The following is a 17,495-nucleotide window of genomic DNA, read 5'->3' as shown; positions in this document are numbered from 1 at the left end:
GTATAACAAATCAAAACAAAACCAAAATGTGTGCATCCATTTGTACAAGTGCTGAGAAAGGTGTGTAAGAGTACATTTGGAGTTGTAACATCAATATTTGGAGGAGGGAGGGGGTGCTGGAAGATTGAAGTGAGTTTCTTCATTAAGCATCTGTTTTATAAATGAATGATTAGTAAACAAGAAAAAGAAAAAGCCTACAAGGATGTGTTAAATCTCAAAACTGGTAAAATACAGAATGCCTCCTAAACCCAAGTTGTGATCATTTACTTCTCCTTTCAACAATTATTGGGTATCTACTGGGTGCCAGGGGCTTCCCAGGTGGCTCAGTGATAAAGAATCTTCCTGCCAACGCAGGAGGCCCAGGAGGTAGAGATTTGATCCCTGGGTCAGGAAGATCCCCTGGAGGAGGAAATGGCAACCCACTCCAGTATTCTTGCCTGGAGAATCCCACAGACAGAGGCACCTCACGGGCTGCAGTCCAAGGGGTCGCAATGAGTCAGACCTGACTGAGTGACAAAGCGCTCACTCACTGGGTGCCAGTCATTTTATGGCGACTGTTTTATTCAGTCTTTAGAATAAACCCAAGAGATCCTATGTGCAGGAGGTAAACTAAGATAACATAGAGCTTTACTGACTTGCTTAAGGGCTAATCACTGGGAAGACAGTGGAGTCAGCCTTGTGCCCATTCTCTCTGGCCCCAGAATCCATGCATTCTTGCTTACACCTCTTTCTCTTAAAATTGGCAGGTGAGGCAGCCCAGTTTTTAGGTCAGGAATTCTAGCATCTGCCTAAGCCAGGTAAACTAGTAAGGGTCCTAGCTAATGCATGGAGGGGTAACCTAGAGCAGATAAGAGTCCTTTTGGGAATAATCCCAGTCCTTGCTGAAAAAGCAAAAGGACTGGAAAGACTCAATTTTGAAAGAATACTCTTGGAGGTGAGTGACTTGGTGACGTCCCTACCAGGGGTAGGGAGGTGTGACAGGGACACAGGCACAGTTTCCTTGGAGGGTCTTCAGGTCGTGGGTGAAACTGCTCGACTTTCAGCTGGCTTTGCCCCCAGAAGTGTTTTGCAGGGCCCCTGTGGGTGTAATCTCACTTCCTTCTTTTTTTTAAAAATTTACTTGTTTATTTAGCTGTGCCGGGTTCTAGTTCTCTGACCAGGGATTGAACCTGGGCCCCCAGCATTGGGAGCACAGAGTTTAAGCTACTGGACCAGCAGGCAAGTCCCTCTTCCTTCTTGAGTAAGGGGATCTTCAGTTCTAATTATGGGCTTCAAACAACTGAAGGGTTTCGAGGCCATGAATTTCTTCAGAACATATTTCAAACCAGAGAGACTGCATTGCTTAAGACAAAGAACTCTCACTTCTAAATTTTTATTGGAAAGGGCAATTCTGACAAGGATTTAAAAAAAATGAAGATTGTCTTTCTCGGTGGGCTGAGTTTTAGCGTCAGGATTTCAGGTTGCCGATGTCACTGTAGGTTTTGGTTACTGCACCTCTCTCACTTGGGCTAAGGCATTTTTGTGGTACTCATCCTTGGTTGGCTTTCCCCCAGGGTTCCAAATTAATACGAATATACTTTAATAGATATTAAAAATTATTTAAGAAAAGCTAAAAAAGAAGGAAGTTCAAGGCCATGGTTCTTAACATTAGTGTCACAAAGGGAACTTGAATAAATCCTGATGCCCACGCCACATCCTGGGCCAATTAAATCAGTGTCTGTGGAGGTGGGATGCAGGGGCCCATGGTTTCTGAAGTTTCCCAAGTGACTCCACTGTGCTGCTGAAGATGAGAACCACTGGCTTAGTGACTAATATCCTCACCCAGCTGGAGCAGCAAAGCTCCAGCATCTAGGCCTGGAGTTTCTGGGTTGGGGTCACCTCAGGGGGGCAGACAGCCAGTGCAGGGCTTTGGGGCTCATTAGAGACCTTGGCGGAGGGAGGACTTGGGGCTCCACCTGCCAGCCCCGTGGTGAGCACCCTGCTCCACCCAACAGTCAACTCTCAAAAACCAAATATAATTCAGTTCAGTTCAGTCACTCAGTCATGTCCGACTCTTTGCGACCCCATGAATCGCAGCACGCCAGGCCTCCCTGTCCATCACCAATTCCCGGAGTTTACTCAAACTCATGTCCATCGAGTCAGTGATGCCATCCAGCCATCTCATTCTCTGTCATCCCCTTCTCCTCCTGCCCCCAATCTTTCCCAGCATCAGGGTCTTTTCCAATGAGTCACTCCTTGCATGAGGTGGCCAAAGCATTGGAGTTTCAGCTTCAGCATCAGTCCTTCCAATGAACACCCAGGACTGATCTCCTTTAGGATGGACTGGTTAGATCTCCTTGCAGTCCAAGGGACTTTCAAGAGTCTTCTCCAACACCACAGTTCAAAATTATGGGTTGCATTATTTTTTTATTCCAAATGAAAATAATCTGATTGAGGCCCATAAAGAAATGATGAGTGTTTCAATGTAAGATGGCCTATTTTAAAAAATAAAAAGGTTCTGAAACCTGGTAACTCTGAATTACTTGATACTTATCGGCATATTTTTAAAAAAGGAAAACGGAAACAGTGGATTAACCTTCTATCTTTGGATTATATCACAGACCTTACAGTGAAAACAGATGGTCTGTGGGTGGTTCTGGAATGCTGACTGCTCATCTCTGCTTTAGTTTATGGTTCTCTAATACCTACATGGGCATTCACTGATGACATTGATTCTCAGAAGTGTGTTAGTCGCTTAGCTGTGTCTGACTGTTTGTGACCCTACGGACTGTAGCCCACCAGGCTCCTCTGTCCATAAAATTCTCCAGGCAAGAATATTGGAGTGGGTAGCCATCTCCTCCTCCAGGGGATCTTCCCAACCCAGGGATCGAACCTGGGTCTCCTGCATTGCAGGCAGATTCTTTACTGTCAAAGCCACTGAAACTTTCTACCTACTGAGGAACACTCTGTAATTGCATTAGACTTGGCATTTTTCTTCACATGACCAAAAGAAGTGATCGAAATGTGAAAAATGGCACCAATTAGCCTTGGGAAAAGTGCAAATGCAGGTGTCATTTGTTCATGTGGCAAATGCTGTTTGGACGCAGTCACTGACTCTGACAAGTCCAGCAGCTATTAAATCGTGTCTATGTGTTAGACGCTTCAGTAGATCTGTCTTTGCGACCCCATGAACTACAGCCCAAGAGGCTCCTCTGTCCATGGGATTCTCCAGGCAAGAACGAGTCGGTTGCCATTTCCTCCTCCAGCGGATCTTCCTGACCCAGGGATCACACCCACATCTCTTACGTCTCCTGCACTGGCAGGCAGGTTCTTTAGCGTTGAGCCACAAGTGTTGAAATTACTACTGATAACTTTAAGCAGGAACAAACGTGCTGGCTCTGATGTTGTTGATATTGCCTTCTTTGGACCACACACACACACTCACACACAGGCTCCCAACGCTCCACAATCTTCCTGGCAATTCCCTGCATTGCCTGTTCTCTGGAGCTCTTTGTTTTTCACCAAGAAAGGCTTCCCAGTGGGGGATTTAAGTTGAGGAAGAGTGAAGACAGACATATATAGCCAGCGTAGGGCTTGCTAGTGAGCAAAAAGACATATCCTATGAAACAAAGTTTTAATCTTTATTTTACATATTTATACATAAAACTTTTAAGGAACCCTCTGAATCCAACAGAATGTTAATAGCACATCTAAAAATGAACTTCAGGTAGTCAACATTCACAAAATGTTGAAAACTGATTAAAATATACATATTACGGAGAGCTACAACTTCACTACGAGGCAGGCATGTATTTTTTGACTTGGATAGCACCGTCATTTACAGTTCTTCTTTAAAACTACAGTGAAGAATGACAGCAGTCAATGGTAAAATACTGCTCCAACTCATAATCTCTAAACAAATAAAAATAAAGTTAAAACTACCCTCTTTGATTAACCATGACTTGTGGTGGTGTAAGTACTATACATTTTTTTGTAACAATATTTTATTAAAATGCCTGATATTGAGTGGCACAGTAAAAAAATTAAAATAAATTAAGAAGCAAAGGCCAATCACTGGACGTTAAGCTTCAGACATTATCAATGACTAACACTGATATTTGTTTGTTTCTGTGCCACCTTTAGCAACAGCATTTTTACAACCACAGAAGCAAAAGAAAGTCTAGTTTGTCCTCTGGTTGGATGGCTTCTTTTCACTTTGCAGGCATTTTCTCGGCCAGGTGCTTCTGTTGACTCTCGGCATGTCTGTGGAATGAATAACACAATTATTTAGCGCTGAGGAGGAAGAGCCAAACTACTTTTCCATTGGCAGCTAAAACATCCTCCATAGTTAAATCATGGGAATCAAGAAACAGTACTTAATTCAAAAAAAAGAGAAAAAAAGAAAAAGAAAACAGTGCTTAATTGAAATGATGGTGCCTTCTTTTGATTTTTTTCCCATGGCCAAGCTGCCTGGCATGCAGGATCTGACCGGGAATTGAACCTGGGGCCCCCCTGGATTGGGAGCATGGTCTTAACCACTGGACCACCAGGGAACTCCCAAACTATGCATGGTGATGGATCTTAGTTGTCCAACCAGGGACTGAAGCTGTGTCCTCAACAGTGAAAGGGTGGAGTCCTAACCACTACACTGCCAGGGAATTCCCTTCAATTTTTATATTCTGTGTATGATTCCTTTTATCTAGTAAGTCACTGGATTAGCCTGAGACGTGTAGATGCCATTTTTCTTTGAGAAGAAAAGTGTTGTGTTTAAAAATGAAAAGGGAAAATGAACTAGGATAATTTATTTAGCAAATGTTTAATATGGCCTTCTCTGTGCCAGGCACACTGCTTCTGGTGATGGGGATTTGGTGGTGAGCAGACAAATGAACTCTTTATTCTCCTGGGGCATATATTTCAATGAAAAGAGACAAGAAAGGAACAGATAGCAAACAAGCAGACAGCAGACAGAAAATAAGTGCTAAGCAAAAAAGTCAGAACAAGCTATTGTGACAGAAAGTTAACTGCATGACTACTTTATCTAAATATGCACAAAGATGCAAATTTAAGTATTAACAAGGCTCCTGTTAATAATACAATAATCCAATATCATTCTTACAAAGGGTAGTAATGTCTTTAGAACAAATAATAGGCTTTGGTGGATGCAAAGATTTCCCATATTTGATATTCTTCCTCCCCTCAATTAGTCCTAAGGGCATGATCGGGTCAGTGAGGGTGGGGACAGGGCTGGGTAATCCTTCCTACTCATCAAGTCCTATCATGGCCTGTGAGCCCAAAGGCGGGCCAACCCAGCAGCTGACCAGTGGAGACGGAGAGAGGGGAATGGCCAAGCTGCCGAAGTCACTCAAATAAGCACTAATCAAAAGTCTTCTGGGAGAGTGGTAGGGTCTGAAGGCTGCCAGAAACAAACGTTTTGAAGGAGGATCTTAGAAAATTATAAATTGGGCAAGAGAAAAGTTATCTAATGCTGTGGTTTCCAGCTGTAATCTAAGGTTCGGGGGCAATTTCTGTGCGCTGCCTTGACTTGGGTGTGGTCGATGACATCAAGTATAACTCACTGGCATTAATGATGCAGAATGTCTCACATCTATGGCACAGAGAAGACAAACCACAAATATCTTCAGAAAAGGGACAGCAGTGTCTTTGCCACACGCAGCAGCCCACAGATAATATTCTGATATTCACTGAACCCTAAAGGGGCTCAGGGAAAAAAGATAACAATAGCACTGCATCCCCAAGGAAAATCACGCCTTTGAGCAGATCATCTTTTTAATGTGTGTAGAAGAATCTTGCTTATTTTCATAAAGTAGCTCATGGGCCTCACTTGAACAAATTCAGCTCAAGAAATATTTTGATACCCAGTGGCTAAGATTCCATGTAGCTAATTAAATTATGGTTCTTATAGCAGCTTTAAATAGGTATCTCTTTGTATGTGAGTGTGTGTGCAAACCTACAACACGAGGTTTTCTGAGAGACAAGGATAGAACAGATAGGCAATAGCTTCAGAAAATACTGAAAGTTGGGTGTTATTTTTGAAACACACATACAAGGGTGAATTTTATTAAAATTTTAAACAAAGGAGGGAAAGAGTTTCCGTTTATAAAACTAAAAGGTTCTCATCAACTATTTATATGAAAGTCTTTAGTAGAATTAATTTCACTCATGCCCCATAAGAACTCCTTTATATCAACAATCACTTTTGAGGACTTCCTATGTGCTTGGCAGCCCCTGTCATAGGCTCTGAGGACTCTGAAATGAATGAAAGTAAGCACTGCGTCTGAAGCTGAAGATTTAATACTTTGGCCACCTGATGTGAAGAACCGACTCATTGGAAAAGACCTTGATGCTGGGAAAGATTGAAGGCAGGAGGACAAGGGGGCGACAGAGGATGAGATGGTTGGATGGCATCACAGAGTCAAAGGACATGAGTCTGAGCAAGCTCTGGGAGATAGTAGAGGTCAGGGAAGCCTGGTGTACTATGGTTTACGGAGTCACAAAGAGTTGGACATGACGTAGCAACTGAACAACACAGCCAGGCTGGGAGAGACAGCAAACAAATATAACACAATATGATCAGGCCCCACTTGGGAGGAGTGCCATGCCACCAGAAGCACAAAGAGGGTCCTAGGTCCATCTTGGGGGTTCAGGAGCGCTATTCCAAAGACGTATCTAAACCTGTGGTTTTTTAATTAGGCCGTGTATTGGACTCATCAGGAAAGCTTTAAAAAACTTCTCATGCACAGAAGTCCCTGTCTCACAGAACAGTTAAATCAGAACCTCTGGGAGTGAGACCCAGGCATCAATATTTTAAAAGCTCCCCAGGTGATTCTAATGTGCAACCGAAACTGAGAACCATGGACCTGAACTGACACCTGGATGGTAGGAGCTGGCAGGTAAAGCGAGCCGGCGAGCAGGGCTCCCTGGGAGCGTGCTCACAGTCTCTGGGATCCGGCTGCCACACTCTGGCACTCTGCCACATTCTGGCCACCTTTGGGGAAGCTGAAGTATATTTAGATCCCCCTCCCCCACCATGAGCAAAATTATATTTTTGCAGCCAGAAATGGACATAGAAACTACTCCCCACCTGCTCTTGTTTCAAGGGTCTCTCCAACACCTTTAAATAAGTGACTCCTCTGCTCTAAACCCCATGGTTCTGCCCGCCCCGTCTCCCACGATCATACCATCTGCAGTATAAACATAGTACACTGCAGACCTAAGTAACAGCTGAACATTTGGAGGAAAGGGAGGGGCCTCTACATGTCTTCTTTGCACCAGGGAGTGCCAGCACTGCTCTGAGGGACAGAGAAACTGTCCTCTGTTACCACTGGCGAGTCACAGAGCTGATGAAAGAGTTTACATCTTTTTCAGAAGATGCATGTCCTTGTACAGTTCACTACTGATTTCCCATAACCTTTTTTTAAAAAAATAATTTTATTTATATATCAGCTGTGCTGGGTCAGGCTTTTCTCTAGCTGTTGGAGCAGGGGTTACTCTCCAGTTGCCTTGTGCGGGCTTCTCATCGTGGTGGGTTCTCTTATTTCGGAGCACGGGCTCTAGGGCGCTGGTCTGCAGTAATTGCGGCTCAGGGGCTCCTGGACCAGGGATTGAACCCCTGTCTCCTGAATTGGCAGGCGGATTTCTTTACCAGTGGGCCACAAGGGAAGCCCCTGAGTTCCCATAATCTTAACCCCTATATGCAAAGTTCTTAGCCTAACAAAAAGGGAGGTGTCTTACAATTGTTGGTGCAGTGCCTGAATATATCTGTAGGGGGCAGTAGCAATATTTGAATGGTACCATATTTCAGATGTAGGCAAACATGCTAAGAAGGTATGAGAAGACCTTCTGGTTTTTTGTTTGTTTTTGTTTTTGTTAGGAGCAATGGCAATAACATCCAAAGCATACAAAACAGAGTGCTGCCCACAGGTCTTTAAAAACAAACTTAAACATAGTTCTGCAGCCTTTATTTTGCTACCTGAGCTATTTTTATAACATTGCATTTGGGAAAATATTTAACCCAGTGTCTCACACAGAGAACAGGTCCCTGTGGTGAGTGCTGGGAGCATTGTCACTACATATGTTGTCAAGCTTCCCTTGGATGGTTCTGGATCACATGGTTAATTCCTTATGTTATTGTGACAAGCAGTTTTCTCTCTCTCTTCGGGAGCCTCTACTCTCTGAATACCATCTCCGGGATTAACAGTAATTGTTGCCTTGTGGCTTAAAGACTTCCTATAAACTAACTCAGAAAAGGTGTCATAAGAACGTAGGAATGCTCACAGTTTTTCCATGCACTTCACGTACTTATTATGAGAGGCTTTTCCACAAAGAAAATGACAAAGAAATGCAAGATCTTGACTAGCATTAGTCTAGTTTCCCTATTGCCCAGGGAAGGAGGCATTCTTCACCTCTTTACAGAGAGGGGGCCTGGAGCCAGGCCCAGCTAGAAACCCAAGTCTCGGAGTCTCCCCATGGTGAGAGCAATCTGGTGGCGCTGGTGCTGTGGAAAGATGCCAGGGTCCTTGCCTTCTGGGCATGGCAGATGTCATCAGGAGCTGGGTCAGATAACAGCAAGTGCCACTTGGGGACAGCCACCATGGTGCTGGAAGCATGCCCGCATGGAAGGGTTTAGGGACAACTCCCCAGGGGATGGTCCTTCAGGATAAAGTTCTCAGGCCAGAACTGCTGACCAGACTGAGGTGGGGGTGTTCCAATGCACTGACAACCCATCACGAGGGAAGGACGGTTGTGCAGAAGCAAAGCATTTGGGTGGGAGAAGTTTCGGCTACCTGCATGCATGCTCAGTCACTCACTCGTGTCTGACTCTTTGAGATCCCATGGACTGCTTCCCTCCATCTAAATAGCTGACACCAGCAGAAATTAGGCGAGTCATTCATGAAAGTAAAGGAAGAAATTCTCGACAGCTCCATGTGTGTGTCAATCCCTCAGTCGTTCAAAATAAAGTCTGACTCTTTGAAACCCCATGGACTGTAGCCCTTCAGGCTCCTCTGTTCATGGGATTCTCCAGGCAAGAATACTGGAGTGGGTTGCCATTTCCTTCTCCAGGGGATCTTCCCGACCCAGGGATCGAACCCTCATCTCCCGTGTTGGCAGGCAGGTTCTTTACCACTAGTGCCACCTCACTCCTGCCTTAATTCTTAAGCTTCCGATCATCCTGGGCTTCTTTCCTTCTTTGGGAAGGGTGAGGCCCCGCTGACCTGGTCAAGTCCTCGATGTCCACCAGCATGGCGTCCTGCTCCGTATGCAGCTCGTCTCGGATAAGGAGCAGCTGGACCAGCTCTTCGTTCAAGCCTGGGGCAAAGGAAAGAGAGCGTTAATAAAGCTGCATCCAAGTCAGGATGTCAAACTATCTATGGACCATGGTGTGTGTACCATATAGACACACACATACATACAAACAGCTAAACACAGTAGGAAAGTATTTTTGCTGAAACGTTAGGGTTCTCATTAGCTTCTCAGAAGCTCAGGAGAAGTCACGCATTTGAGAGCACTAGTTTGCCTACTTACAGAAGTGTTGGAAGAAAAGGCGTATGAAGTAAATCCAATTACATCCGCATTAAAGTGGGAAAAGACGTGGTTAGCTGTTAGGAAAGTAGCTTGTTAGAAGAAGCACGATTTTATTTTGAAGATATGTGAGTGTAAAAGTCTGGGGCATGTTGAGTTCTCCACCGTTCATCTTCAGGGGGCTCCAGCCACGCTGAGCGCTGGAGGGGCCGCCCCACCTGACGGGCATCACATCAGATGCCCAGCTGGACAGGGAGGGGCTTGAGGATGCTCAAAGGTTACCTGGGGCCACGAGGAGGAGCAGCCCGACATGCAGGCTGTTCAAAGAAAGAGTAAAATCTAAAGATGTGGGAGAATGAGATACGAAAGACCTGGAGAAATCACCCCTGGTCTCCAGACAACAGGTGCTGAGGAAAAGACTCCTTAGGATTTATACTCGGAATAAAATAGATGGAAACACGGCTAGACTTCCTGAACTCTGTGCACTGGGTTAATCTGGTTTCTGCCATTGGAAAATATAAACAAGCCCGGGGCTGCTTCTTGCTTTTCCCCCCCATACTGACTTAGAACAAAAGCGTCTAGGTCTGAACATGTGGACACGTGGGGAGAGCATTCATTTGGCAAGAGCTCTAGGCCCAGCAACAAAAGGAAGGAAGAGGGTACTTAGCAAGGTCCTCCTTGAAAACTCTGGATTCAGACCTGAAATGATGCATTTGCCTGCCTTTAGTTCAGATTTGTTTCCAATTTTAAAAAGGAGAAAAAAAAAAATCATACAAAGAAATCTAAAACTTCCTCTACTCCTGAAAAGGACTAGCTGGCAATGCTATTATTTACAAGTCTAAGGAAGATACTCTGATGGTAAGAGATCAGAAAGCCTTTTAAATCCTTGAAAGAAAAATACTCCTAGTAATTTATTCTCAACGAAAATTAAAATGTAGTAGAACTTCAAAAAAAAAATCCTATAAATCTATGGTTTGCGACCCCACGGACTGTAGCCTACCAGGCTCCTCTGTCCAGGGGGTTTTCCAGGCAAGAGTACTGGAGTGGGTTGCCATTTCCTGCTCCAGGGGATCTTCCCGACCCAGGGATCAAACCCAGGTCTCCAGTATTGCAGACAGACGCTTTACCGTTCGAGCCACCAGGGAAGCCCAAAATGTAGCAGAACTTCAAAAAAAAATCCTATGAATCTATGGTTTCCTAATTAAAATGTAAATCCTTTCTTTTGATTTTAAAATAATGAAGGTATTGAGTTAAGACTCCGTGCTTACACTGCTGTGGGTGTGAGTTTGATCCCTCGTTGGGGAACTAAGATCCCTCATGCCGCCTGGTGTGGTTGCCCTGACTCCGCAAAATATTGAAGGTATTAAATTGCCACTGCGCATTTTATTTTTTTCTAGTGAGTTCTTAGGGCAGCTTTCTATACTGGCGTAGCGCATGGGAATGTCTTTTCTATATGAAGTTTAAAATTTTTTATTATGGACATTTTCAAAGTGATACAAAAGCAAAGAGACACGAATCCCCTTGCCCTATGCATCCAATCAGCTTCAAAAATAATCAACTCCTGGCCAGTCGTAACTGACGTTTCTCCCCTTCTCCAGTGAGGTCATTTTATAGTGAATTTCAGACATCCTATTGTTTCATACATAAACGCTTCAGTATGCATCTCCAAAGACAGGGCTCTTTTTTTCTTTTAAATTAACATAACCATAATGCCTTTATTGTACCTGAATAAGTCAATACATCTTTAATAAAACATTTAGTTAATGTTAGAATTTCCCTACTTGGTTCCCAAATACTTTTTTATAGTTGGTTTGCATTGGGTTGGCATGTCTATTAAGTGGTTTTAATCTATCAGCCATGGACTTTATGGACTCATATGTTTCAAGGCTGGAGGGCTCGTGAGTTCACCTGGATTCAGCAAGATGACCCAGTGACTGAGCTCTCTCTGTTACTGGCCCAGCACATGCCCTTCTCTGCACAACCAGTTGAATGAATGCCACTCACTCACCACAACTCCCTGCACACTTCCGGTAGAGGTCCTTCTTTATTCTGGGGGTAAAAGGCCCACTCCTTCTCACCCTATAATTTTCATCTATCGGTCCTATACACTTTCGCCACCTGAAGTCCCACAACATAAGGTGAATAGGATCTGATGAGCTAAAATAAATATATATACAAGTAAAGCTGAGCACATAATTGTATACGTATAATACACATACGAATATATATAAATATAACAAAAGACCTGGAACTACTAAATTGTATTCTACAAACAGGTGTTGCGACCCAACTATATGCCAGGCACTGCGCTAGAAGCTGGGGATTTCAGATGAATAAAAAGGACCCTTAGTCTCTGTGAATCTTGAAAAAGTCTTAAAGTTTCTCAACATTTTATAGTGAAAAAACAAAGGAAAAAAGAGAGGGTCGATTCTCTTCCTTTCCTTGCAAGGACACAGGAGGACCCTGAGGAAACGTGATATCCCATGATATTTAACACTTCATATCCCATCTTCCAGAGTATCTTACACTTACTTTCTATCTGGGAGTGGAGATCATTGACTATCACTTGTAGCTGCCCAATAGTCATGTCTCTCAGGTCAGTGGGCTTTAAACTTCTTTTCATCAAGCACTCACTTATATGAGGCATGTGTGGCAGCTGAAGACACAAAAGAAGAAACAGCGATGAGAGCAGAATAGTAAGCACATTGAATATAGGACCCAGTTTTCTCCTAAAAGACCCACCTTCATTCACCCACTTCAGGGTCCTCGTTTAAAAGCTTTTCCTGTCTGACTTCTCCAATGCAAGGCCCTCCATTCACACACCACACATTCTCACATGTTATCAGCATCATAATGGGACATACTCAAATCAAAAGTTTTTGGACTGGTCTACAACTGAGAGTCAATAATTAGATCCACAAGTGAATTACCAGGGAGCTCAAGCAGTTATCAGTTACATAGATTAAATTACTAAGACCCACTATTTATTAATTTATAGCATGCTACAAGCACTGTGCCAAGTGCTTTGAACACTTTTTCCACTGAATTCTCACAATCATGCTCTGACACAGGTGTTATTATTATCCCCATTTTACAGATGAGAAAACTGAGACTTGCCCAGAGCCCCACAGTAGATCAATGGCAGGGCTCCTCTTAAGCTCCAAAGGCCACGACCTTTATCCACTCTATCACACTGTCTTCATTGAACGGTAGGAACAAAGAGTTAAAGCAATAGTGAGTTTGCCACAGCAACGGGTTCTTAAACTAAGACCGCTTTAAAGGAATGAAAATATTCTCACAACAGCTAAGACTGGCCTGAAGACACAGAGTAGATATGAATGGGGAGCAAAGTTTATGTTTGTGAAATCTGTAGCTTATGCATCCTTCTGTGATACAGTAGGAAGGAAAAAGAAACAGACTTAAATATTTCTCAATGACGGTTTACACAGTGCCTTCTAGAAACCCAAGTTTGCATAACTCTGGGAAAGGACTGAGACAGCCTCAACCATGTGCAGCCACCCCTCGCCAGCCAACCACCGCACGCCCGCCCCCAGTCCGCTGCATTTCAGCGCTTGCTGCTTACGAGATCAGCGACGGGAGACTTTTTCCTGTTCTGTTTTTCCACTTCTACTTGCATTTTGGCCATTGGTTTGGCCATGGCAAGGGCCATTTTGGCTTCGGCTTGCAGTTTCTTTTGCCTTGTGAGGAAATCCATGTCATCCAGGGATTCGGATTCCTCTTCAGTAGTGTCTCTATCTGAGTAGGAAGAACTCTGTTTGCTCTGCAGAGGGAAAAAAAAGCAGCATCTGAGCTTTGTGCACGGGGTCCCACCTTTGGAGACAGACTGCAGCCTTCCCTGAGCCCTCTCTCGGAGCGGCCAAGAGTCCCCTCCATCAACACAACCCAACTCTTGATTTGATCTGTACCAATCACAAATAACTTTTATTGAATGATTATTTGTTTACCATTAGCATTTAATGGGTCAGGACATTCCCCTGGAGGAGGGCATGGCAATCCACTCCAGGTATTCTTGCCTGGAGAATCCCATGGACAGAGGAGCCTGGCGGGCTACAGTGCAGGGGCTCAAAAAGAGTCGGACAGGACTGAAGCAATTTAGCACACAGCATTTAATGGAAACAATTGCTAGCATTGTTCTAAGTTCTTTGCATATTATTTTTTGCATTTATTTATTTGCTACTTTATATTTAATAATTGTATTTCAATATAATTCTTTCTTAAAATTTTTAATTAATTTTTATTGGCATATAGTTCCTTTACAATGCTGTGTTAGTTTTTGCTGTAGAGCAAAGTGAATCAGTTATATGTGTGTGTATACATATACATACTTCTCTTTTTTAGTAAGTAACATTTTCAAAGGTAGTTTATCTCCTCAGTTTCAATAAAAGGCTGATTTTAGCATAAAATGTAACATAATTAATAATAGGGATTATATATATTTACAACAAACTTGAGACTTTTCTTTGATTCTTACTCTCAAAAGTTGCTTGAAATGAACAGACTACAGCAAAATATTTCACCCAGAGCTAAGGTGTTATGTTACTCCCTGAGTGGACAGGATCTCAGCTATCCAAAGAAGTTCTCTTGTGGCACTGTACTCAACAACTAACACAGTTTCCTGTTAGTTGGTCTTCGATAAGAAAGGTGCTGGATAGACCTCCCAGAGAGGAAAGAAATTCAGGAACAAGTACTCAGGATCATCAAGCCATCTTTTATATATGTGTGCAAGGAAAAGTGTTGTTTAGTTGCTAAGTCGAGTCCCACTCGTCGTGACACCATGGGCTGTAGCCCACCAGTCTTCTCCATCCATGGGCAAGGGTACTGGAGTGGGTTGTCATTTCTTTCTCCAGGGGATCTTCCCTACCCAGACATCTGACCTTTGTCTCCAGCTTGGCAAGCGGACTCTTTACCACTGAGCCACCAGGGAAACCCCACAAGGAAAAGTAAGCAAAGCTTAACCCACATTATCTTGCTAGTTTCTCTGAGTGGTATCTTTTCAGTGCTAGCCCTCCCACCCTCTGCCAGGACCCCATCCCCTGTCTTTTAAAATGTGTCCACTGCTAGTCTATGCTCATATTTCTAAGACCAAAGGGGAAGGAATGGTATATAGCATATTTTCTATTTTTTTATTTACTGCATGCAATTCTTTTTTTAAAATTAATTTTTATTGGCACATAGTTGCTTTATAATATTGTGTTAGTTTCTGCCTTATGGCAAAGTGAATCAGCTGTATGTTTACATATATCCCCTCTTTTTTGGATTCCCTTTCCATTTAGGTCACCATAGGACACTGAGAAGAGTTCCTTGTGCTATACAATAGGTTCTCATCAGTTATCTACTTTACACCCAGTAGTGTATATATATCAACCCCAATCTCCCAATTCATCACCCCCTCTTTCTCCTTTCTCCTCTAGCATCCAGATGTTCCCTACATCTGTGTCTCTATTTCTGTGTTGCAATAAGACAATCTACACCATTTTTCTAGATTCCACATATATGTGTAAATAATATATGATATTTGTTTTTCTCTTTCTGACTACTTCAGGCTTATGACAGTCTCTAGGCCCATCCATGTCTCTGCAAAAGCCACCATTTCATTCCTTTTTATAGCATATTTCTTTTATAATTTTTAGGGCCTATGTGATTTTCCTGATGATTTAATATGAAAGTAGTTGCTAACTTTAACAGAACTTATGTATCCTCAGATCACAGTTTCAAGTTTTCAATCACTAAAATTTTAGGAACATGTCACGTTAAGAAGGGCTTCCCCAGTGGCCCAGGCAATAAAGAAGCTCCTGCAGTGTAGGAGACAGGAAGATGCCCTGGAGAAGGGAATGGCTACCCACTGCTGTATTCTCGCCTGGAGAATCCCATGGACAGACGAGCCTGGTGGGCTACAGTCCATGGGGTTGCAAAGAATCGGACACGACTGAGTGACTTCCACACTTCACATGTTAAGAAATGTCATGAGACATCTCTTTCTAAATCTCTGCAATGTTTGTTCCTGATCAACAACAGAAAAGAAGCTAAGTGAGCAGGAAAGCACACTCTGAACCTCAGTGGCAGCTCGGAGACTCACCATGGGAGACAAGGGGGTGTCCAGGCTGGTTTCGGTCTTGCTGTCGTCAGCATCGCTGTCCTTGTCACTGCCGCTGTCGTTGACAAAGCAGATCTGCAGGTTCATCCCGCTCTGCAGGCTGGGCAGAAGCACACAGAACACTCATTCCACTCAGCTATTTGTTACCCGGCAGCATCCAAAAACAGTGGTTTTGCTAGAGAAAGTAGTTTAATGTGTTCTTCCCAGGGAGCAGTGAGTGATCAATATTATGCCCAATTCATAAATGGTAACTTTTACTAGAGGATAAGAAAGATACATTGATAAACAGTAAGGTGGTAACTTTTAACTCCTACTGTAGTAGCTTTTTTCCCACACAGAAATTCATGTTGTTGAAAAACTAATTTCAAGCCCCATTATAGCACCTGGCACAATACCAAACACATCGTTGGGACACGATAAAAATGTGTTGAGACACTGAGTTTACATTTTTGTCGATGAAGATGAATGGATCCTCAGCCAAGCAGGGCTGCCTGGTGTCATCTGATGTCCTGCCCCACAGGGACAATCCAAAGATGCTCATTAAAGCCAGCATCCCGGGGCCAGAGGTCTCAGAAAAAAAGACTCCCCCTTTTTTTTTTGCCTCAAATATAAAAAGGTCACCTATCAGACAAGTTGATCTTTGCATCTTTCATTGTGACAAGTCAGAGCTGATTCGGTGTTAGGAAAATTTTATTTGAGGCAGTTGCCAAAAGCCAACTGAGGGAGCTCATTTATGTCATTAAGGGAAAAAAAAAAAAAAAAAACCACACACCAGAGGTTCACCCTAGAGAAACTTAAGGGAACTTCCAACCTAGTTATAAAGGCACAACGCTGGAACACAGCAAGGCTCTGCAGACCGCCTGGCGCGCCGAGCCTCAGAGGCAGAGATGTCTTGGGAGTTCATTATGTTTGTGGCAAATCCGGGAAGCTCCAGGAGGGATGCTTCTGGAAATGTGGTCACAAAGGGCCGCCAGGCTGTGTATCTGCCACACACACAGCCAGGCTGAGGATCCAACTCTGTGTCCTCATGCTCATTGGAAGGCGAACACGTTTCATGACTGTTTGACAACAAAAAGTTTTTCAAGAAGCACTTTCTTAGCATCCTCTGTATGTAAGCTTTGAGAAAGAAAAAGCAGAAGGAAACCCCTTAAGCAGCAAGGGTCCTAAGGAGGCTTGTGTAAACCAGGTTTAGAAGAGTGGACGCTGAATCTGCTCTGACATTACTGTCACAGTGAGAGACGCAAAGATCAACTCATCTGATAGATGACGTTTGCATTTTTAAAAAATTCCAGTGGGTAGGGATGCTCTGTACAAAATGCTCAGATGACTCACTGAACGCACTTGTTTGATTGAAAACAATACAGAAGTCAGAAAAAGGACTGATTTAACACGGGCACCACTGTTACGTGTATGCACTGCCACCTGTTGTTAACTTCTGTGATTACTGAGAGTCCCAACTTATTTCCCCAGGAAGGAAATGCAGCCTTTCTCTCAGTAGGTCCAATTCCGTTGCTCCCCACCCTCCCGTGCAGGCAAGCAGAGTCAGGCCCAGGGGTGGTCGCAGAAGGTGACAGGTTCTTCTGTGATCAGCTGAGGGTGCTTGGAATCAGCAGGACTTAGGTTTGAATTCTCACTTCATTCCCTAAGCATAATACTCAATCTGTATCTTCATCTGTAAAACAGGGTGTATAATTCAGTAAGAAGGAAGCTTCAATACTATGGCCACCTGATGCAAAGGGCTGACTCATCGGAAAAGACCGTGATGCTGGGAAAGATTGAAGGCAAGAGGAGAAGGGGACGACAGAGGATGAGATGGTTGGATGGCATCACTGACTCAAATGGACATGCACTGGTGGACTCA

The 17,495-nt window shown here is 43.6% G+C and overlaps 1 protein-coding gene across 6 annotated transcripts in view; it reads right to left on the bottom strand.

Moving 5' to 3' along the window:
- Positions 1–3,596: 3,596 nt before the first annotated feature.
- The window catches only part of SCHIP1 (schwannomin interacting protein 1), a 187,207-nt gene continuing 173,308 nt past the window's right edge, over positions 3,597–17,495 (bottom strand). For all 6 annotated transcript variants that reach the window (XM_061168224.1, XM_061168223.1, XM_061168225.1 and 3 more), the window contains 5 exons: positions 15,617–15,734; positions 13,103–13,300; positions 12,052–12,175; positions 9,213–9,306; positions 3,597–4,242 (listed from right to left, as the gene is read on the bottom strand). In XM_061168224.1, the coding sequence (XP_061024207.1) occupies positions 4,191–4,242; positions 9,213–9,306; positions 12,052–12,175; positions 13,103–13,300; positions 15,617–15,734 (586 nt within the window). In that variant the 3' untranslated portion in view covers positions 3,597–4,190. The remainder of the gene's footprint in view (positions 4,243–9,212; positions 9,307–12,051; positions 12,176–13,102; positions 13,301–15,616; positions 15,735–17,495) is intronic.

Source organism: Dama dama, chromosome 19, assembly GCF_033118175.1.
Source record: "Dama dama isolate Ldn47 chromosome 19, ASM3311817v1, whole genome shotgun sequence".
NCBI classification, from domain to species: Eukaryota; Metazoa; Chordata; class Mammalia; order Artiodactyla; family Cervidae; genus Dama; species Dama dama.
Note: the sequence above shows the minus strand (reverse complement) of the source record. Positions and strands in the feature narration are given on the sequence as shown.